Below are 22,265 nucleotides of genomic sequence, written 5' to 3' on the forward strand. Positions count from 1 at the left end.
AGACCACTGTGCTTTTCGTGTCTAAATTCTTTTTTTTAATTTTTTTTCAACATTTATTTTTGCGACAGAGAGAGACAGAGCATGAACGGGGGAGGGGCAGAGAGAGAGGGAGACACAGAATCGGAAACAGGCTCCAGGCTCTGAGCCATCAGCCCAGAGCCCGACGCGGGGCTCGAACTCACGGACCGCGAGATCGTGACCTGGCTGAAGTCGGACGCTTAACCGACTGCGCCACCCAGGCGCCCCTCGTGTCTAAATTCTAAAACAAAAATTGGTGCCTTTGAAAATGTGTCTGAAGAAAACAGTCCCTATAGTTACACACCAAGTACACATTTATTATCCATTGCTGTTTTGGTTTGCTCTCAGATTTTGGAAGGCTGCAAAAACATTTATATTGATTTTCATGGACTTCCTCAGTCCTCAAGACTTAGCTAATATCAAAGGCGTGCCTTTATGTGCTACATTTCCCAGCAGCATTCTGTAGAGAGAACAGTGTTGTGTGGGAGAAAGGAGAATGGATTACTTTGACTGTTTTAACAAATTACCACAAACTGGTGGCTTAAAACAACAGAAATTTATTTTCATAGTTCCGGAGACCAGAAATCCAAAATCAAGATGTCGGCAGGGCTGGGCTCCCTCTGAAGACCCTAAGGGAGAATCCTGCTCGTCTGCTTCACTTTCCCGTGGTTCCTGGTGTTCCTTGGCTTGTGGCAACATCTCTCTAGTCTTTGCCTCTGTCTTCACATGGCCTTCTCGTCCTTTGCCTTTCTTTTATGAGGACACTGGTCATTGGATCTCGGAACCCCCTGGATAATCTGGGATGGCCTCATCTCAAGATCCTCAATTATAGCTGCATAGACCCTTTTTTCAAATTAGGTGACCTTCACAGGTTTCAGGAGTTAGGACACGGACTTAATCTTTTTGGGGAGCCACCCATTCAGACCCCTACAGGGGACAAAATGGTTTCTAGTTTAAGCCTCTCATCCTAGGAGTTATTAGTAACATCCAATAAAAGCCAAAAGGCATTTGTAGACAACCAAAACAACATGGCCAAAATTTTTCCGCTCTGCTCTTCTTCTGGGTGTTGCCTGAACCTCTGTCTTAATCGCTCCCAACAGTGGACCTCTGACTAGAAAAAGTACAGCTACCAGTTATTAGACACTAACTGTATAACATTCTGTAAGGCCGATATTATGAACTTGCTTTTACAGGTAAGGAAACTTAGACTCAGATGCGGTAAGTAATTTTACAAGGTCACCCACAGCTTAGTGGTGGTTGAATTGGGAGTTCACTCCCAGCAAAGATCAGCAGAAGCACTGGCCATGGAAATGCCTCTTAGGGTGGGAAGGGATACTGTGCACACAGGTCCAGACTAGAGGATTGTGTTGTCATAAGGCAGCGTTCATGAGCATAATTTCTGCCCTTTCTCTGTTGATATTTGTATTTGGGGGAAAGCAGTATGTCACAGAGGCTAAGAGAGTAAGGAGTCAAACAGACTGAGCTGAATTCAGGCTCAGTCATGTTTTAACTGTGTGACTCTGGATAAGTTATGGGCTTCAGTTTTTTTTCATCTGGGGGGTAAGAGCAAAGTGGGGAGCGGGGAGACAAATAAATACCTGCATCATGGAGCCACTGTGAGAATTAGCTCAGGTAATGAATGTAAAGAGCTTGGAACAGGGTCAGGCATATAATAAGAATTTTTAAAAGGCTACCTCTTTGTGGTATGATGCTTACTCTTGAGTCATACCAGTTGGCTGCTCCCCTTAGAAATCTTGAAGTCTTTGTGGTCATAAAATTGGCAACTCAGTCACCATTGGCCTCTTCTGTCTTGGGCTCCCTCCTAAAGCAGAGCCTGAGACAAGGACTTGGGTGCAGGTAGCCTATATGTCAGGTGACCCCAGGCGCTGGGAGTGAGAGAGCAGGTACAGCGAAACATTTCAGAGGAGGGAAAGTCAACTCAGGGCGGGGAGGGGCCAGCAAGCTAGAAACCTTACTGGGAATTGGATTTGATCCAGTTAAGACCTTCTGAAGTTTTGAAGCAGAATGCCTCTGGGTTTCACAGCATGCCCTGAATCAGACAGCCTCTCATTTTCTCCTTGCAAAGCTTTTAAAGCACTTAGTAGAAGCCAACCAAGTCCACAATCCATATAATTATGATTGCCCTGTGCCTTTCAAGTGCTAAAACCATGGGAGAGCCTAGTGCTTCACTTTCTACCTCCGTCCCCTTTCCCACTGCAGGGGAAGGTCTTAGTAATTGTAAAGTAATTGGGAGGCTATGGCGTGCAAGTGTTATCACCAACCCCTTCCAACATCACATGTTGCCATCCATCCAAGGAGTAATTCCGCTTCCCAGCACTGCTTTCTAGGGCCTTCTGATACCCTGTCTTTTCCTGGGCTAGCCCTGAAAGCAGAGCCTGAGATAAAGCCTTCTGTGCAAATAATTTATCTGGGAGGTGATGCAAGCATCAGGTACTGGAGGAAAAGCCAGTACCAGGGTGTACTGTTGAGTTGGGCAACTGGGGCTTGATCTCACTGGAACCTTCTGAGCAATGAGAAGATGTTTCTTAGAACTGTCTGCCTAAGGACTGATAGTAAGAAGCGGTTACCCATTGACTTCCATCCCTGATTGGCTGAGGGTTGTCCCAGGAGGGGATGCCTCCCTGACTTCTAGGCTGTGCATGTGGACATTCCAAGTGGGTTTCCATGGGCGTCTCACGCAGGGCACTGCAAAGCACCAGGGCAGAAAATGATATGTGTTGCACGCTTGAAGTGAGAAGCTGTCAACACAAAGTGAACGAAGTCCCAGATGCAGCTGGAATCAGAGGTGAGGCCCCGAGGATGTGACACAAGATACAGAGGTGGTGGCTACACCATCTCGCCAAAGTTCCTTTGTGAAAACAATAACTGCCATGTGTTGAGCATACCAGTGTCCAGCTGCTATTAAGTGCTTTGTGTGCTTATATGCTTCCATAGTCCTCACGATTCCCTCCCCATCCAGCTGCGACTTCCTGTGGCTTCCCACTCCACACCCCGCCCCCCCCCCCCGCTCCCCATACACGTTCTGGCTTTCAGATTGAATTGTTCAGGAAGGGAAGAAGAGGAAAAGGAAAAGGAAAAGACCTACTGAGCTTTCATTTCAATAGCTACTTTGTTTTCAGGTCTATTTCAGCTTCACTTTGGTTCTTTTTCCATACTGTCTTTAGTTCTGCCTGTTTTTGCATTGAATACAAATGGAATCATGGAGCAGTCATTTTGTGTCTGGTTTTTTTCTGCCCAACATTGTATTTGTGAGATTTGTGAGGTGCAGCATGCAGCTTTAATTGTGTATTTCACTACTAAATAGTATTCCATTGTTTGAATATACTGTAACTTATCTATTCTGCAGCTGACAAACATTTGGGCTGTTGTCAACTTGGGGCTATTACAAATAATGAAGCTGTGACTGCTCTTATGCAACAACATGTCTGCTGCTTCCATGTGCGTGCAACTATGTTGAATATGTATAGGAATACAATGACTGGGTCATGGGATTCATCCCCATGTTTATCCCCAATGTAAGGAGATAATGCCATTATATTTTCCAAAGTGGTTCCATCACCTTTCTATCACCTTTCCATTCCCTTGAATGGTAGACGATGTCATTTTATTTATTTATTTATTTATTTATTTATTTATTTATTTAGAGAGCGTGAGCAGGGGAGAGGGGCTGAGGGAGAGAGAGAACCTCTAGCAGGCATCATGCTCAGCACGAGTCCGATGTGGGTCGTTATTTATTTATTTTTTTAATTAATGTACTTACTTGTTTAGAGAGCATGAGTGGGAGAGAGGGGCAGAGGGAGAGGGAGAATCTCAGAGGCATCATGCTCAGCATGAGCCTGATGTGGGTCGATCCCATGACCCTGGGATCATGACCTACACAGAAACCAAGAGTCAGATGCTCAATTGACTGAGCCACCCAGGTGCCCCACACGGTCATTTTAATTGAACCATTCTTGTGGGCATCTAGTAATATCTTTTTGTGATTTAAACTTGCGTTTCCCTGAGACTAATAAGGTTGAACACACTTTCCCATATTTATAGGTCATTTGGATTTCTTTTTTTAATGAAATCCCTGTTTGAGGCCCTTACTTAGCCTGTTTTTCTGAAGGGTTTTGACTTTCATATTTTGGTCTACATCCACCCAGATGTGTGTGGTATGGACATCATAGTTCATCCCTCCCATGCACGAACATAGCCAACTCTAGCACCATCCACTGAAAAGCTGTCCTTTGCCCACCAAACTGCTGTATCATCTCTGTCACACAATCAAATGTCCATGTACAATGTGCGTTTCCTTCTGCGCTTCAGATCGTTTCATTGTTCTACTTATCTCTCCTGCATTAGTACCATATACTCTTTTTTTAAGTTTATTTATTGTGAGAGAGAGAGATACTGAGTGATTGTGGGAGGGGCAGAGAGAGAGAGAATCCCAAGCAGGCTCTGCGCTGTCAGTGCAGAGCCCGACGCGGGGCTCGAAATCATGAACCATGAGATCGTGACCTGAGCTGAAACCGAGAGTCAGACGCTTAACCGACTGAGCCGCTCAGGTGCCCTGCCACCATACTCTTCTAAATAAGTTTTGATAACTGGAAAAGCAAATTTTCCCATCTTGTTCTTTTTAAGAATGTCTTAGCTATTCTTGACCTTTTGCATTTCCCATTAAATCTTAGAGTCAGCTTGTTATTTTCTTAAAGAAAACAAAAACAAAAACAAACCCTGAACATTAGAGGGATTTTGATTGATACTGGATTGAATTTATAGATCCATTTGGGGAGCATTAACATTGTTATAATAATGAGTCTTGCACATTACAAGCATCTCACTGCTTTTGTCTTCTTGGATTCTCTTAACATTTTATCATTTCCTGCATACCCATCTTCCACATCTTTTGTTCCACATCTTATTTATTCCTAGGTACTTGATATGTTGATGCTATAAGTTGTATTTTATTTCATGCTGTTGATATACAGAACACAGTTTTTTTTTGTTTGTTTGTTTGCTTTTGTATCCGTTAGCAACCCTGTTAAACTCTCTTCAACTTAAATAACTTAACTGTAGATGTTCCTACAATCTGGAGACCGGAGAGCTACTGCTGCCGTTACCCTGGTTGCCTCCTGCCACAACAGCCTCAGGCCCAGAAACTGGAGGCTCGACATGGGATGTGGAGTTCTGCCACCGCAGACATTTGCTTCTCAGCGACAACCACCACCTTCCCTTCTGCCTTCCAGACCCCACGCACGCGTGTCTAAATGGAAGACATTCACAACCACACACACCCTGGCAGTAAGGGAATTGTAATTTTTTAGGTTTCTGATGCCACCAAATAGGAGGGTCATGATGACACTTAAGAGAGCCAAAGAATCTACCACATCAGCCAAAATATCAATCAAGACTGAGGGTACAATGAAGGTATTTTAAGACAAAGACTGAGAAGGAGGTTTTCCAATCATGTTCTCAGTGAAAGAAATACGCCGTATACTTGAAGAAGAAACCTGAACACAGATAAAGGGTGTAAGATTCGAGAAGATTCATAGAGTAAACATAAATGACAGAGGGCAGGGGGGCAGAAAGAGAGGTGTGCATAAGGTTTGCAAACATTATAAGGCTACTTGATGGCGGGCTTAAAGTCACCAACCATGAGATCATGACCTGAGCCAAAATCAAGAGTTGGACGCTCAACTGACTAAGCCACCCAAGGGTCCCTAAGTGATGTGGGTCTTGACCACCTCTCTGACCTCTTCTACCCATCTCCCCTATGCTCATCTATTCCGGCTCCCCTGGCCTGTTTTCTGCTCCTTGATCATTCCACACCTTTTCCCTCCTAAGGGCCTTGGCTCTTGCTAGTCCCACCGCCCCAGATCTTCACACACCTGACCCCTTTGTATCATTCAGCCTCAATTTGAAGGTCAGGTTCTCAGAGATTCCCTGACAACCTATGCAAAACACACTACCCAGCCACAATTTGGCACATCATCCTGTTCTATTACCTACAACACTATCACTATCTGAAATTACCTGAAATTGTCCATGTGCCTCCTGCTTAGCATCTGTCCCCACCTGCCCACCCCTGGAAGGGACTTGTCTGTGTTGTTCACCACTACGTCCTTAACACTTACAGTCCCTGGGACTCAGGTGCTCAGAAAGCCTTTTTGAATGAACAAGATGAATAAATAGAGAACACATACAATAACAGGCCGGTCTTCAGGAGAAGCACAATTATCTGAGAGAAATTTCTCCCATGCTTCCTTACAGGACGATGTGGTATAACAGCAAACAAATGCCTTCAAAAACACTCTTATGGCTAAATCAACAATGAGTTCACAGGACTATTTCTTAGTAACATCTTTCAATAGATATTGGTGTGATGTAATACGTGAGAAGGGTATTTGGTAAAAACAAATGTATTAAAAATAATTGGATTGGAGGGAAAATACATCAAAACAATACCATGCAGGTGTGCAGCTCTCGGTCAGATTTAATGGGAACTGCTGCTGGAGTGAGCATCAGAAATCACCTGTAGGTTTTAAAAATATACTTGCGTGGGCCCAACGGTCGGAGATTGTTATCAGAAAGAATAGGGCTCAAATATATTCAGATTTTTAAAAGCTCCACAGGGGATTCTGATGTAGAACTCCAGCTGGACATCTGTGATCTGGAAAAACCTCCATAAATATTACTTACCTCACCTGCAGTGTAAACATTCTATTTTGCCAATTAGTGCAGATGCCTTAGCAGTCAAACCAGGAATACAATCTCCTGTGAAGGCTGAGGCCCCTAAAAGGAAAAGGTACCTAAATAAAGGGACCTGTCAGTACAACGGAGAGCTTTAGAAAAAAAAATTTTTTTTTAATTTTTTTTTCAACATTTATTTATTTTTGGGACAGAGAGAGACAGAGCATGAACGGGGGAGGGGCAGAGAGAGAGGGAGACACAGAATCGGAAACCGGCTCCAGGCTCTGAGCCATCAGCCCAGAGCCCGACGCGGGGCTCGAACTCACAGACCGCGAGATCGTGACCTGGCTGAAGTCGGACGCTTAACCGACTGCGCCACCCAGGCACCCCTTTAGAAAAATGTTTTAAGACTTAAAAAATTCTTAGTTATATTAAAACTAAGTATTGAACCCCAAAATGCAAAAATGAAATTTAAACTTTTAAGTAGACGTACAGGGGTCATATTGGTATTGCAATTCTGAGACTGATATAATTAAGGTAAAATAAAACAAATGAGCAGTTGTGGGATGTGGCTTTCTAATTTTATCATTACCCTCAATAGTCCTGAGAACTGGGATTTTGGAATGGGAATACAAATGTCTGATACAAGAGATTAAGTAAAACCCCTGCAGTCCTAAAGGGCATGAGGGGACTTTTTCGGGGTGATGGAAATGTTCTATATTGTCACTCTGGTAGTAGTTACCCATTTATCTAAAACGCATAATTTGTACATTTAAAATAGGTAAATTTATTGAAGATAAATTATATCTCAATAAAGCTGATTAAAACATATACATACACACACACACGCTCGTTGTGAACACTGAAAAGGCCTAGACACAAAGTCCACTTTCTAATTATCAGTACCCCTAGCACCCGGAGTACAGCATCCAAATACTGTTTTCCATTAAAAGGAACCAGGGTTTCTTGGAGAAACTCTGAAATATACAATCTCTAGATCAGACATTAGATACCAAGGAAGCTATCAAACACTACTAAAGTTATGTCAAAAGGACTCCAGGCCAACTTGAAGAAGCTCCCACTGGCTAAAGACAGGACAATTTGAACATCAAAAGGAACAACTTTAAAGGGGACGAATCAGCATTTATCCTACCTCTCTCATACCTCTAAGCAAGTAAGAGATGTTTTTCTTTACAGAAGTATTCTAACTAATGAATGAAGATGTAAGAAAATCAGAATATCACCATTTTGCCACCTCTAATGAACTGACTGACCTAAGCATTGATCAACGATTGATTGCTAGCATCCCCAAAAGAGGAACCACCAGACATTACTGCCTCCTGACGGGAGAACACAACCTAGGAAAAATCTTGTCTCCCCGCCCCCGCCCCCAAATTAAACTTGAAACTGATCAAGCCTCTGGATTCAACTTCCACTCTACAGGAATTATATATAGAGAAGAACAGGTTAAACCCTCATGGGGATGCAGGAAGCACGGTCCAAACAGTGACAAAGCCTGTAAAATAAGCAGCCCGATTTCTTAAAAAAGGAAAAACAGAGAGAGCTCAAATTTATGGGATGAGACTAAAAGACCTAACAATCAACTTCAATTTTATGAAATTATGAGACAATTGAAAATCAAGTGGATATTTGATATTAAAGAATTGGTTTTGGGGTGCCTGGGTGGCTCAGGCAGTTGAGTATCCAACTTGGGCTCAGGTCATGGTCTCACAGTTCCTGAGTTCAAGCCCCGCATCGTATTCTGCACTGATAGCCCAGAGCCTGCTTTGGCTTCTCTGTCTCCCTCTCTCTCTGCTCCTCTCCTGCTCTCTCTCAAAAATAAACATTAAAAAAAAAAAAGAATTTGTTTTTAAAAACTTTTTATTATGAAAATTCTCAAACATATGCAAAAATAGAAAAGCATTACAATGAACCTCCATGTACCCATCACCCACTTCCAACAACTCAGAGATATTTTTTTTTATCTATATTCCACCACTTTTTTTGTAACTGGAGAATTTTAAGGCATGTTTCAGATATCGTATAATTTCACTCAAAAATATTTAAGTATGTGTCTCTTTCAGATAAGGATGTTTAAAAAAAAAAAGCCATAATACCATCATCAGACTCCCAAGGAAATTGTCAATAATTCCTTCATATCATCTAGTATTAATGTGTTTAGGTGGGATAATGGTTAACAAAAGATACTTAACTGAAATCCTTACAGACGAAATGATACCCATAATCTGCTTCAAACTGGAATGGAAAGGTGGTGTTAGGGGGAGGAAGCAAGATGTTCACAGGCTGATGGTTGCTGGTGCTGGGCCGTCGTATTTGGAGTCAATTACACTATTGTCCATATATTTGGAATTTTTGCCAAGTGAGTAATGACAGCATAATTAACACAAACATAATCAGCACACAAAAGTCTAAAGATTTCTTTTATCTATGAGAAGCAGACACAAAATGCACTGTAACACTAGATTATGCCATCTAACATTTTATTTTGCGTTTTAAAAATAAATGTGCTTTTTGAAAGTTTAGTTTTATGTTAATCTTCAGTGTTTGACAATATACATGTGGCAGATTCTAGAAAGACTCCTTCTTTCCTGATAGTAGAACCCATTTCAGAGAGAAGACACTACTAAAGCCCCAAAGAATAAACTGTGTTTGATCCAAATTATGATATTCTCATCCCCTCAGATAGTGACTGGCCTACGAGTGACCAGATGACCCAGTTCTGACCAATGAAATGTAAATAAGTCTTTTAATTGGGATGCCTGGAAAAGCTTTTACTTTCCCAATTAAAAAGGAAAGAGTTGGGGCACCTGGGTGGCTGTCGGTTGAGCGTCCGACCTTGGCTCAGGTCATGATCTCACGGTCTGTGAGTTCGAGCCCCGCATCGGGCTCTGTGCCGACAGCTTGGAGCCTGAAGCCTGCTTCCGATTCTGTGTCTCCCTCTCTGACCCTCCCCCGTTCATGCTCTCTGTCTCAAAAATAAATAAACATTAAAAAATTTTTTTGAAAAAAAAAGGAAAGAGTTTTGGCTGATTAGCTCTTGCTTCCTTGACTTTCTTCCTAACTAGAATGTGGACAAGAAGCCTAGCCAGGAGTCACCTTATGAGCATGTAGCAGCAAGTACAAAAATAAAAACCCAAATACTAAAGATGGTAGAATAGAAAGATATCAAGAGCCTGGGTCCCTAACTATAATTGAAATAATTATCCCAGCTCTGGACAGTCCACCCCCTGGACTTCTTGTTATGAGAAAAACAAACTACAATTTGCTTAATCCAATATGTTGGATTTTTTTTTTAAGATTTTATTTTCAAGGAATCTCTACACCCATTGTAGGTCTTGAACTCACAATCCTGAGATTCGAGAGTCACATGCTCTTCCAGCTGAGCCAACTAGGGGCACCCCATATAGTGGGATTTTTGTTTCTTGTAGCTGCACATATTTCTGATAGAATGGAATACATCAAGATATATCAGGAATAAAAACTGAATTTTAAAAAAGCACGGAAAATGTCTACTTCATAAGTGTAAAGGTGCTAAAAACAAATCTAAGTTAATAGAAGACAATCAAATTAGGAAGGAAGAATATTTATTATATAAACATTAAAATCTATACATTCTTAGCTGATGATATATACTTGATTAAAAAGTCTTTTACTTTGGATATATGCATCATTTCCTTCATCGTGGTGTCTCTACTTCTCAGATGTATTAACCCATTCTCCAAAGTAGCTTCAGTAATCAAAACTGTGAAGAGAATACTCATTTCATCATATCTGAGGGAAAAAGTAGTCAAACAAAACACATGAGCACAAATTAAATTGTAAATTCACCATACTACCAGCTTTAATTACTTTAGAATCCAGTCACTTTCCAGAGTCACAAAACTCAAAGGCAGGGCTTGAAAGGTAGACCAAAAAACTTTTTCAAAGTTTCCAAATTGTATTCAAAGTAAACTTTTCATAAAGTTTCTCTGAATTATTGTAATAGATGGAAAGTCATAAAAAACTAAAATTTGAGAAATAAACACTGGTACCTCAACGCATCATTTGGGGTGAAATTATGGATGAACCTCAGAATAACTGTAGCCTTTTGGTACTTGGATACAATTCAAGAAAAATTACTTTAGACTAAATTCTCTTATAATACTACTGTAACAAAGATCTTGAGTACAATACATTATACCCAAACCATGCTTGCTTAATACAGAACTTAGTATGCTAACTTATAGTTTCTAGTTCAGCAATAACTGAATATATTCGCACTGGCCTTCTTTCTGCTTACCCAGTTACACTACCTCATTGTTTTCTTTCTAGAATTCCATCAGCAATTATCCTATTTATCTATTTACTTGTTTACTGTCTACTTTGTCCCACTAGAATATAGGCTTCATAAGAACAGGAATCCTTTCTGTCTTGTTTATTGCTGTTATCAAAGTGCACAAAATATAGTAAGTGTGCTTAATAAATATTCCATTAAAAAGCTCTTGGGCTTTACCATTCAAAAACAACTGTAACTTGGTAATATTCAATTATCCTTCAATGACACAAAGGATAAGATTTTAGAACTCACAGGACTGGCAGGTTCAAGCAGCACCTTTCAGTTTCACATACAATGAAACCATTACTTGCTTTATCTATAGAAACCTGTTTTTCCTCTGACATCATCTGAAAGGCGTATTTTAACAAGTTGCTAGAGAACTGAAGAGAAAAACATAAAGCTTCCCAACTTTTCACCCAAAAGATAGTCAACACAAAAAGTTATTACGATAACAAAATAAACCCAAAGGAGGGAAGAATGGATTATTTGAAAAACAGAAGTTAATGAAATAGCAGGGGGTAAGACTAGAGACAGAAGATCAATCAGGAGGGGCGCCTGAGTTAAGGGTCCGACTTCAGCTCAGGTCATGATCTTGTGGTTTGTGAGTTCAAGCCCTGTGTCAGGCTCTGTGCCAATAGCTCAGAGCCCAGAGCCTGCTTTGGATTCTGTGTCTCCCTCTCTCTCTGCCCCCTCCCCAACTCACGCTCTCTCTCTCTCAAAAAATAAACATAAAAAAATAAAAAAATAAAAAAAAGATCAGGAGATTACTGCAAGAACCAGCCAGAAGACACTGTTGACTTTAACTTGGGCAGTGTACTAAGGATCGAGAGATGGGTCCAAGATACTATTCAGGAGGCAGGCTGGCATGTAGTGATGAACTGGAGGTGAAGAGTAAGGAAGAGGAAAGAGTTAAGGACGATAAATCCAGGAATGTGTCTGGATCAACTAGGTGAACAGAGGTGCTGATCACTGAAACTAGTCCTCTGTCCTTTGTCTGGGATGGAATTATCTTCCACTCAGCCTCAGGATGAACCACAACACAAGCAAGGAAAAGGCACTCCACTCATGTTCCCTCAGTCCTAATTCAATAAGTGTGTCTAATACACATAAATGCATCCTTGATAAAATGATAAACTCGGGTACACATAGTCCATGACATTAAGTCTTAAAGCTGCACATAGTATGTGCTCAGATATACCTGATGAATACTGTTCCTGCTATAGCAATTAACTAGGGGCACATGGTTCTGTAAATGGGAGAGTCAGGAATAATTTTATGTAGATATAAATAGATATTTAGAAGGATATTTAGAAGAGATTTCTGTTACTCATAAAGAAACATCACAGGATCAAAACCTCCGAACACAAACAATTCTTGGGGTGCATGGGTGGCTCAGTTGGTTAAGCGTGCAACTTTGGCTCTGGTCATGATCTAGCAGTGTATGAGTCTGAGCCCCATGTTGGCCTCTGTGCTGACAGCTCAGAGCCTGAAGCCTGCTTCAGATTCTGTGTTTCCCTCTCTCTGCCCCTCCCCTGCTCACGCTCTGTTTCTCTCTTTCTCTCACTCTCTCAAAAATAAATAAATGTTGGAAAAAAAAAAAAGACAATTCTTACTTTGAATAAAGTTGTTCCAGTGAGGAGTGCACAGTTTCCAAATAACCAGGCCACACAGAAATTCCATTTTCTAGTAATTCACTAAATAGTCCTTGACAAACCTGAGAAAAAATACATAAAATTCAAATACGAAGGAAGTAAAAGTAGCTAGGATGATTACCCTGTTTTCATGAAACCACTAATTACCTTTTCCAGTGTTTAAAATGGGCATAAATTCTTTTAGTTATGTGATAATAGTGTTCACCATTCATATACTATATACTTAGAAGCTGCATACTTCCTCTGGAAATGAAGAAATTAAGCACTGCAAAGCTGAATACTAAATGCAAATATCCTCTGAGAGAAAATTTTATACCAAATACAGGAATTTTTGTCATCATCGTTACCATTCAAAACACTAACAAAACCAAAGCAGATTCTGTTGGAGAAAAAACAGTCCAAAGCGCTGTGCTAACTGTGAACTCATCTGAGAGCAGGGCACTGAGCCCCAGGGTTGTACAACCATGTCAGGCAGAGAGGAAACAAGGGAGAAGTAGTCAGACGAGCATGATGAAAACGGGGACAACAGTGTTCCTGAAGCCAACTAAAGAAAACGTTTCCAGGACAGAATGACTGATTTTGGTGGAACGCTGACTGGAAATACAGAAGGAGTAAGCAGTCATACTACATAATTTACACATTAAACAGTTTTCTTAACAAGCAATGGTGAAGCAAAACAGAGCAAAAACTTTAAACATCCTTAACAATCTGGAGAAGGGTTTCTCCCCCTCTGAATGCTGACACAGGATACTTAGCAGCATCCCTGGCCTCCACGAGATACCTCTAGCACTCCTCTCCCCACAACTGACAACCAAAGCGGTCTCTAGACAACACCAAATGTCCCTGGTGGGGAGGATGACTATCGCGGACTGGGGAGTGTGGAGGGAGTGCCTGAGCGACAGTACTGTTTCGCAAACTTCAGCTAGCATTAGAATCCCCTGGAGGGTTTGTCAAACACACGTTGCATCACCAGAGTTTCTGATTCAGCGGCTCTGCGGCGAGGACCAAGAATCTGCCTTTCTAACAAGTTCCGAGGGAAAGACCGTAACTAAGTAGGTGGGTGTTAAGGTACTTGATATTTTGGGGATAGGTGAGAATATAAATATTAATAAATCTAAGTAAGAAGTTAACAGAGAAAGGTAAACATAATTGTGGATTTTAACAGGTTAGTGGTTGACAGCAAACAATTTGCTCTTTTGGGGCACCTGGCTGGCTCATTAGGTTGGATGTTCGACTCGATTTCGGCTCGGGTCATGATCTCGTGGTTCGTGGCATCAGTCCCCACATCAGGCTCTGTGCTGACAGTGCAGAGCCTGCTTGGGATTCTCTCTCTCCCTCTCTCTCTGCCCCCCCCACCCCCCGCTATATATAAACTTAAAATATTTTTGCTCTTTTGGAAGGTAGAAGAGAAATGGCTCTAAGCATGATTAGGTGCTGAAGACATGGGATAATGACAATCCCCACACCATGAGTGAGACTACAAATACACCATGCAGCCAATATGGAGACAATCTCAGTGACATAGTGAAATTAAGGATTCATATCCATTTTATCCAGTAATCCCATCTTCATGTATATACCCAGCAAAAAACCCTTGCATAGCCCAGAAACTTCTGTCATACTGCTGAGGGAAAAAAGTTAGAAACACAGTAAGATATACAACATGCTCCCTTTTGGTAAATTAAAAACACCCACGGGACACAATACTATTATATTCTTACACGTAAACAAAACAAAAACAAAACAAGGCGGGCAATTAGAATGACAAATATTTAAGGAGCAGAGTTCTTTTTTGTCCTTCAAGCAAAAAAACCCAAGGAACTTCTACCTACAAGGGAGCTGGGGAGTCCGCCATGACCCCAGGGGGAAAAGTGGAAGTTAAACCATTACCTTCCCTTCCTCTGTGTGCACTACCTGCCCCTCCCCCCAATTCCACTCCACAGGACCCTGAAGAAAAAAGCTGGGTGAATCTTGCTAGGGTCCTCACTCAGTTGCTAGATGGGTCTGAGTCACCCAGGACCCAGCATCACTGTGAAGGGGGGTCTCAAAAGAAACTAAAGCCACCCTCCTGGCTTTTCTCAAGAGTATTTCATTAGGCTAGATAGATTAGAAAAACCAAAACAAGATTACAGATCTAGAACTTGTGTTTATATCAACAGGTATCAAAAGTGTTACCTTAAAATCAACAGGTATCAAAAGTGTTACACTACTTAAAAGTGTAAGTAGGCAAGAAATAACTCACTAGACATCTGTACAAATATTCAGATTACCAAAACTATGCACACTCATTTAAAAAATGCAACTCTCACTAAGCATGACTTAACAGTAAAATCCGCTGAACTGTATGCAGCTTCTTTTATACACTATAGTTCCAATTATCTACAATTAACCATAGAATTTATCCATAGCCATTTAATTAAATTTTTTAAGAAGCCAATGAGGGATGCCTGGGTGGCTCAGTCAGCTGAGTGTCCAATTCTGGATTTCAGTTTAGATCATGATCCCAGGGTCATGGTATCTATCCCCAGGGCTTGGAATTCTCTGTCTCCCACTGCCCCTCTACCCCACTTCCTCTCTCTCTCTCAAATAAAAAAATATTAATTTAAAAAATCAAACAAATCAAAAATTTTAAATGGCAAGCTACCCATTTGTTTGAAATAATGGTAATAATTAAAATCATGACATTAAAACTCATTTAACCCACCTGTCTTAATTCCACTGTTGGGCCTCTTCCCACATCCAAAGCAACCTTAACAGGGGCTAAACACGGGTGAAGTTTAAGTACCTAAAGCAATTTAAAGAGGGGGGGGGGGGGGAAGGACAGCATACCTTGTTTAAACATAACACAAGCACTAACAAACATAGAGCTTCTTAAACAGTAAAATCTTGTATGAAAACGGAAGCTAGCTGAGGTCAGAAAAAAATCATGTAATGATGTACTTAGCTGGCTATATCCAGGTGCTCATTGACTTCTCCACTTAAATGTTCTGCAGAAATAAGCTCACTTGCTACTCTCCCATTTTCTGACAACTCCATTTTCCCTCAATCAAAACGCCCCTTCCTGGCATCACTGCCTTCCCTACCCAGCCAGAGCCATGTGGCTTATCGTTTGGACTCTCTTTTGCCAAAACTTACCACTTTTCTTATTCATCCATCCACTCTACAAATATTGAACAGCTACTTAGTGCCAGAAACAGTTCTACGTACTGGGGACAAAACTCCCTGCCCCTCATGGAGGGGATAAACGGATAATAAACAAGTAAATCATATATTTGAAGATGGTATGGGAGGAGACAGGAAGTGCTGGTGAGTGGTGGATTGGAGAGGCTGTTTGCAATTTTTTTTAGTTTAACTTTATTTTTTTTATTGAGAGGGTGCACGCACATGAGCGGAGAAGGGGCAGAGAGAGAGGGAGACAGAATCCCAAGCCGACTCCACGTCATGAGCACAGAGCCCAACATAGGGCTCAAACTCACAAACTGTGTGACATGGGAGATCACGACCTGAGCCAAAATCAAAGGTCGGGTGCTTAACTGAGCCACCCAGGAACTGCTGCAATTTTAAATAAGGTGGTAAGAGAAGTTCTTCTCTCTGAGATGACACTGGAGCAGACTTGAGAGGTGTAAGTGGGTCCTGGAGGAGGCGCATCCCAGCCAAATGGAAGCATGACCTGCATGTCCTAGGAACAGCAAGGAGGTCTGTGCTGCTGGAGCAGACATGTGAGGTCAAAAGGGAAGGGTTTTGTGAAACACTTGGGAGGCTTTGCCTTTTCATCTGAGTGAGCGGAGTTTAGTGGAATATTCTGAGCAGCTGGGCAAAGTAACACATACCTTTTAAAAGGGTCATTCAGTGCCAGAGGGAGGGGATGGTGGTGGCTTAGATCAGAGTGGAAGCAGTTGGTGGTAAGAAATGGTCAGACACAGGATATATTTTGAAGACAGAGTCCGATGGTTTTTGCTGACAGTTTGGATGTGGGATATGAGAGAAAGAACGGATCCCCCTTGTTTGCTATACATCCTATAAATCCCAGCCCCTGAACAATTCTATAATCCAACTTTAGGGGCCTATCAGGCTAAATGAACACTGCATAATAAATCACTTAGCTCTGCTGCGTGGTAGGACAAATTCAGTTTCCAGTCCCAGCTGAGTACCCAACATGTCGAAATTGATTTGGGGCACCTCCCTTTTGCATTCAAGGGGGATATGAATACTCTAAATTCTTGCCAATTAAACCGTACTCCTCCCCAGTTTAAATTAATAATCCTGCCTTCTAATTCCCTAAGAAAATAGAGGGTATGAGGAAAACTTCCTTCAAAGGCTAACCAGCCCTGGTAGCCTATTTCTATCTATACAATCATTTCTCTCCTCCCTGCTTTTTCAAATAATTCCTTTTCAAGACCAATCCCTCCCACTTGTGTTCTTGATCCTGCCTTGACTCCTCATGTTTCTTCCAAAATCTTGCTCCATTAGTCATTTATTTTCTTTCTTCCTCTCTCTTGATTTTGAGCCCTTAAAAATGTCCTTTATCCAGGCCCATAGCTAGCTCTTATGATCTACTCAATAGCCACTTGGGGTCCGACTAGAAGCAGTAAGGTCAATACCACAAGTCTTACTAGTGTGACATAATCCTACTTAACACTCTGATACAAATGGAAGCCACCGAGGGAAAGGCTCAGGAGCTAAGAATCAGAGATTTCTGTCTACCTGTCTGCCAGGATCAAACAGAAATGCCTCTGGGATTACCCAATAGGAATGCCTTGTTCTATTCTGTGAGAACCTGCATATTATTCCTGTGGCCAGATTCTAAAAATCTGAAAAACAGTAAAATAACTTGCACTAAAAGAAATTTATTATTCACAGTTTGTGTTAGAAACCAAGTATACTAATAACATGAGTGAATAAAACATATACTTCTAGTTTCCCAAGTTTATCTCTGAAATATTAAAAGCACCTTTCTATGAAGATTCTTCTTTCTTGTAAAGGAGCTCTCTGTTAGCTGGAAAGAATCGTAGAGATAAGCCAGCATGCCTCGGTCTAGATTTCCACTAACAGATAAAACATAAGGAACCACATTTTTTCGTCCATCTCGGCCCTTCATAGAAAAGTAGAACAAACATAAAGTATCATTTAGCAGAGCTATCTCTTAAAACTATAGACTTAGAGAATCAGAACACAAACTTACAAATTCATTTAAGAAAGTATCTACGCTGGGCCAGGCCTATACTAGGCACTGGACCCACAAAGATGGTTATGACACATTTCCTGCTTTCAGGGAGATTAGGATTTAGATTAGATCATTAAATCTCAATTGACTATGTATTAGAACTATCTTGAATTAAAAAAAATTTTTTTTAATGTTTATTTATTTATTTATTTATTTTTTAATTTTTTTTTAAACGTTTTATTTATTTTTGAGACAGGGAGAGACAGAGCATGAACGGGGGAGGGTCAGAGAGAGAGGGAGACACAGAATCTGAAACAGGATCCAGATTCTGAGCAGTCAGCACAGAACCCGACGCGGGGCTCGAACTCACGGACAGTGAGATCGTGACCTGAGCCCAAGTCAGACGCTTAACCGACTGAGCCACCCAGGCGCCCCTAATGTTTATTTATTTTTGAGAAACAGAGCACGAGCAGAACAGGGGCAGCAGGCGGGGGGGGGGCGGGGGGGGGGGCGGTGTACACAGAATCTGAAGCAGGCTCCAGGCTCTAAGCTGTCAGCACAGAGCCCAATGTGGGGCTCGAAACTGAGCCATCCAGGGGCCCCATAAAACTGCCCTGAATTATAAAATGTAAAGGTTTTGGGGCACCTGGGTGACTCAGTTGGTTGAACATCTGACTTCGGCTGAGGTCATGATCTCACAGTTTGTGAGTTCTAGCCCCAAAGGGGCTTGCTGCTGGCAGCACAGAGCCTGCTTCAGCTCCTCTGTTCTGTTTTTCTCTCAAAAAAACAAAAACAAAAAACAAACAAACAAAACCCGTTAAAAATAAATAAATGAATAAAATGTAAAGGTTTTGTGTTGGGCCCCACTCCCAGAGGTTCTCAACTACCTGGACAAGAGTGGGACCCCAACATCACTACTTTTCCAGTGCTTCCTACATGAGCGTTATAATACAGATTATAATATTACAATAAAGTTCAGAAAGGCCCTTAGAGAAAAAAACAATTGGTACACTTAGGGATAGGGGTTTGTAGTATAATCTATGTAAATGTAAAGTTCTTATAAGAAGCAAACATCTTTTAAAAACCTGCATTGGAGTTATTACTTTAAGGCTACAATTAAGAATGTAAAATATACCATAATGTATGATATAAATCAGATACTGATAAGAGACCAATTATTTCCTTCCTTTTATTTAAAAAAATTTTTTTTAATGTTTATTTGTTTTTGAGAGACAGAGAGACAGAGCATGAGCAGCGGAGGGGCAGAAAGAGAGGGAGACACAGAATCCAAAGCAGGCTCCAGGCTCTGAGCTGTCAGCACAGAGCCCAATGTGGACCTTGAACCAACGAACTGTGAGATCATGACCTGAGCTGAAGTCGGACGCTTAACCAACTGAGCCACCCAGGCACCCTTCTTTCCTTCCTTTTAAGCTGATAAACAACCATCTCAAAATTTTTAAAATGTCAATTCTAAAAATCAAAAAGGTTCTGCATATAAACAGTTCTACCTTCATTCTTTTTTTTACTGTTATCACTGTCATCTGAACATTCATGTAATTCTGATACTTAAAAACTTTGTCAATCCTCAACTTCTACTATCCATGATCAAGCATAGTTTTCACTAATACATATATGTACTGACATTTTATTTATTTATTTATTTATTTAAAAAAAATTTTTTTTTTTCAACGTTTATTTATTTTTGGGACAGAGAGAGACAGAGCATGAACGGGGGAGGAGCAGAGAGAGAGGGAGACACAGAATCGGAAACAGGCTCCAGGCTCTGAGCCATCAGCCCAGAGTGCGGGGCTCAAACTCACGGACCGCGAGATCGTGACCTGGCTGAAGTTGGACGCTTAACCGACTGCGCCACCCAGGCACCCCTGTACTGACATTTTAAACCCATCTTTATGGCATATGGTACTGTAAAGATTAATGTAAATTTGTTCTCAAAAGGCAGTAAACTTCCTGAAATCTGGGATTCTATTATAACTCTATTAATTGGCATCTTGTACACATTTATAGATATGATACTTAATATAACTCTTGAGGCACTGCAAGCTTCTGTGGTGCCATTTGAATTAAAAAAAGACTAAATTGTGTTTAAGTATTAGGAAGGCTTTAATGTTTTCCTTTTTTAATGAAGATTTTATTTTTATTGTTACTTTTTAAAGTTTATTTATTTTTGAGAGAGAGTGAGAGACAGAGAGCAAGCCAGGGAGGAGCAGAGAAAGAGGGAAACACAGAATCCGAAGCAGGGTCCTGGCTCTGAGCTGTCAGCACAGAGCTCAACAGGGGGCTTGAACTCACAAACTGCCAGATCATGACCTGAGCTGAAGTCAGACGCTCAACCAACTGAGCCACCCAGATGCCCCAAAGATTTTAAGTAATCTCTATACCCAACATGGGACTTAAACTCACAACCCCGAGATCAAGAGTCACATGCTCTACTGACTGAGCCAACCAGATGCAGCTAATGTTTTCTAATTCTTTGATAACTGGATATCCAAGGATGCCAAGGTATCCAATGGTAACTCTTCTTAGCTAGAATATCTGATTTCTTATACCATCCAGAATAAACTTCTTTCTATACTCACTTTGTTCTTCAGACGTTGCTGATCTACTTCACCATTCTCAAAAAAATCCCTCCAAGAATGTATTTAGATGTTAACTGTAAAATTTACTAAAAACAAACACCAAATAGCCCAAGAAGCCTTTCAAAAAAACATACTAAATAGCAGAAATTCTACTTATTATTTTATAACACGTTCAACTAATGATGAGCAATTTTGAGAACCACGGACATGGAAGAGCAACAATTTAATGGTGAGTATGGAGAATTTTTCATGGAGATAGTGAAAAAATGAACAAAAATTAAGAGACTAATAGCCATAACAAAGAGATTATCTTCAAATTTCTAGTGATAAGACAGGGGCCCTGGCTGGCTCAGTCAGAAGAGCATGCCACCCTTGATCTGAGTTCAAGCCCTGTACTAGGTGTAGCAATTACGTTAAAAAAAAAAAAAAAAAAAAAAAATTAAATTCCTAGTCACAAGACTGATTGGTTTTTAACTATGATAATGATTATTTAACTATGACTATGCTAACCAGGTTTCATAAGAGTGCTGAATATCCCCAAATGAAATGTGATGGTGTTGGTGCTATGGGAAAATATTCAACAACGAGAAGACTCTATTAGTCACCAAATAGCACATAAAAACTCCACCTGTCGCCAATCAGAAAATCTAAACATTCAAATCTGCAACAGCTCAAAAATGGGTCAGCATAGAGGCATTTGGGTGCCTCAGTCGGTTAAGCATCTGCCTCTTGGTTTCAGCTCAGGTCATGATCTCATGGTTTGTGGGTTCAAGCCCCACGTCAGGTTCTGTGCTGACAGTGCAGAGCCTGCTTGGGATTCTTTCTCGCTCCCTCTTTCTCTGCCCCTTCTCCACCCCCACCCCCCTCTCTTTCTCAAAATAAATAAACTTAAAGGGTCAGCATGGGGGTGCCTGGCTGGCTCAGTCTGTTGAGCATCCCAGTCTTGATTTCTGCTCAGGTCATGATCTCATAGATCAAGCCCCATATCAGGCTCTGTGCTGACAATGCAGAGTCTGCTTGGGATTCTCTTTCTCTCTGCCCCTCCCCTCCTCAAAATAAATAAACTTTAAAAAAATTAAATGAAAGACTGGGTCAGCATATAAGAGGGCTCAGCCACAATTCTATCCATCCATGTGGCTTCTAAAACTTTGTATCCATGGGTACCTTGAAAAATATTATAGACATTTATAAAGAACCCTGTGTGATGGAAAGGCAAGGTTCCTTCTCTAAGAAAACTGTATCACCTGTTTAAATTTTGAAAACTTTGTTCTTTTTAGGATGTAAATGAAGCACCTTTCTTCTGTGGCCAGGGCTCAGTTTTTGGTCAGCTGGCTAGTGTATCCAACTGGGAGAGATCCAGGGCCCAACTTCTAGCCAGTGTGACTGGTAAAGAAGGGGACACTGAGGCCCAAAGCCAGGCTTTCTAACTAATCCTCCTTCTCTATATTCTCACCAGAGCACCTAGTGATGGGGGTTGTAAAGGGAGCGGGCAACAGCATATCTACAGTCAAGTTCTTTAGTCTTTCTTCCTTGTTCCTTCCCCTGCTTCAAACACCTAGAGTGTCTGATGGCGTGGGAAGAGGGATGTATCAGGGCTGATCTTTGTATAACAATGGTAGGGACTTTGGTTACATACAAGAAATGAAAAATCAATAACTGAAGATACTGGGAGCCAGGTTTCTCACTGTCAGAGAAGAGAATTATAAATTTGAAAGAGGTGAAGCTAGAATAAACCCTGTGACACTAGACTAGAACTTGAAGAACTGGTGTGCACTCCTAGTTTTTAACAGGTAAATACAGACACA

At 41.1% G+C, this 22,265-nt stretch overlaps 2 protein-coding genes across 11 annotated transcripts in view; one reads left to right on the top strand and one right to left on the bottom strand.

Annotated features, from left to right (window-relative positions):
* MILR1 (mast cell immunoglobulin like receptor 1) overlaps positions 1–5,601 on the top strand; it is a 21,891-nt gene extending 16,290 nt beyond the window's left edge. For both annotated transcript variants that reach the window (XM_040452134.1, XM_040452136.1), the window contains exon 9: positions 5,098–5,601. The gene's annotated coding sequence lies outside the window, so the exon portion shown is untranslated. The remainder of the gene's footprint in view (positions 1–5,097) is intronic.
* POLG2 (DNA polymerase gamma 2, accessory subunit) overlaps positions 556–22,265 on the bottom strand; it is a 30,358-nt gene continuing 8,648 nt past the window's right edge. For 2 of the 9 annotated variants that reach the window (XM_040452131.1, XM_040452124.1), the window contains 4 exons: positions 17,651–17,791; positions 15,404–15,484; positions 12,661–12,761; positions 10,300–10,503 (listed from right to left, as the gene is read on the bottom strand). In XM_040452131.1, coding sequence (XP_040308065.1) covers positions 10,338–10,503; positions 12,661–12,761; positions 15,404–15,484; positions 17,651–17,791 — 489 coding nt within the window. In that variant the 3' untranslated portion in view covers positions 10,300–10,337. Of the gene's footprint in view, positions 2,725–10,299; positions 10,504–12,660; positions 12,762–15,403; positions 15,485–17,650; positions 17,792–22,265 lie in introns of those variants that run through there. The other 7 variants (XM_040452125.1, XM_040452127.1, XM_040452130.1 and 4 more) reach the window with 7 other exon arrangements.

This window comes from Herpailurus yagouaroundi, unplaced genomic scaffold (assembly GCF_014898765.1).
Source record: "Herpailurus yagouaroundi ecotype Mexico unplaced genomic scaffold, PumYag 206, whole genome shotgun sequence".
NCBI lineage: Eukaryota > Metazoa > Chordata > Mammalia > Carnivora > Felidae > Herpailurus > Herpailurus yagouaroundi.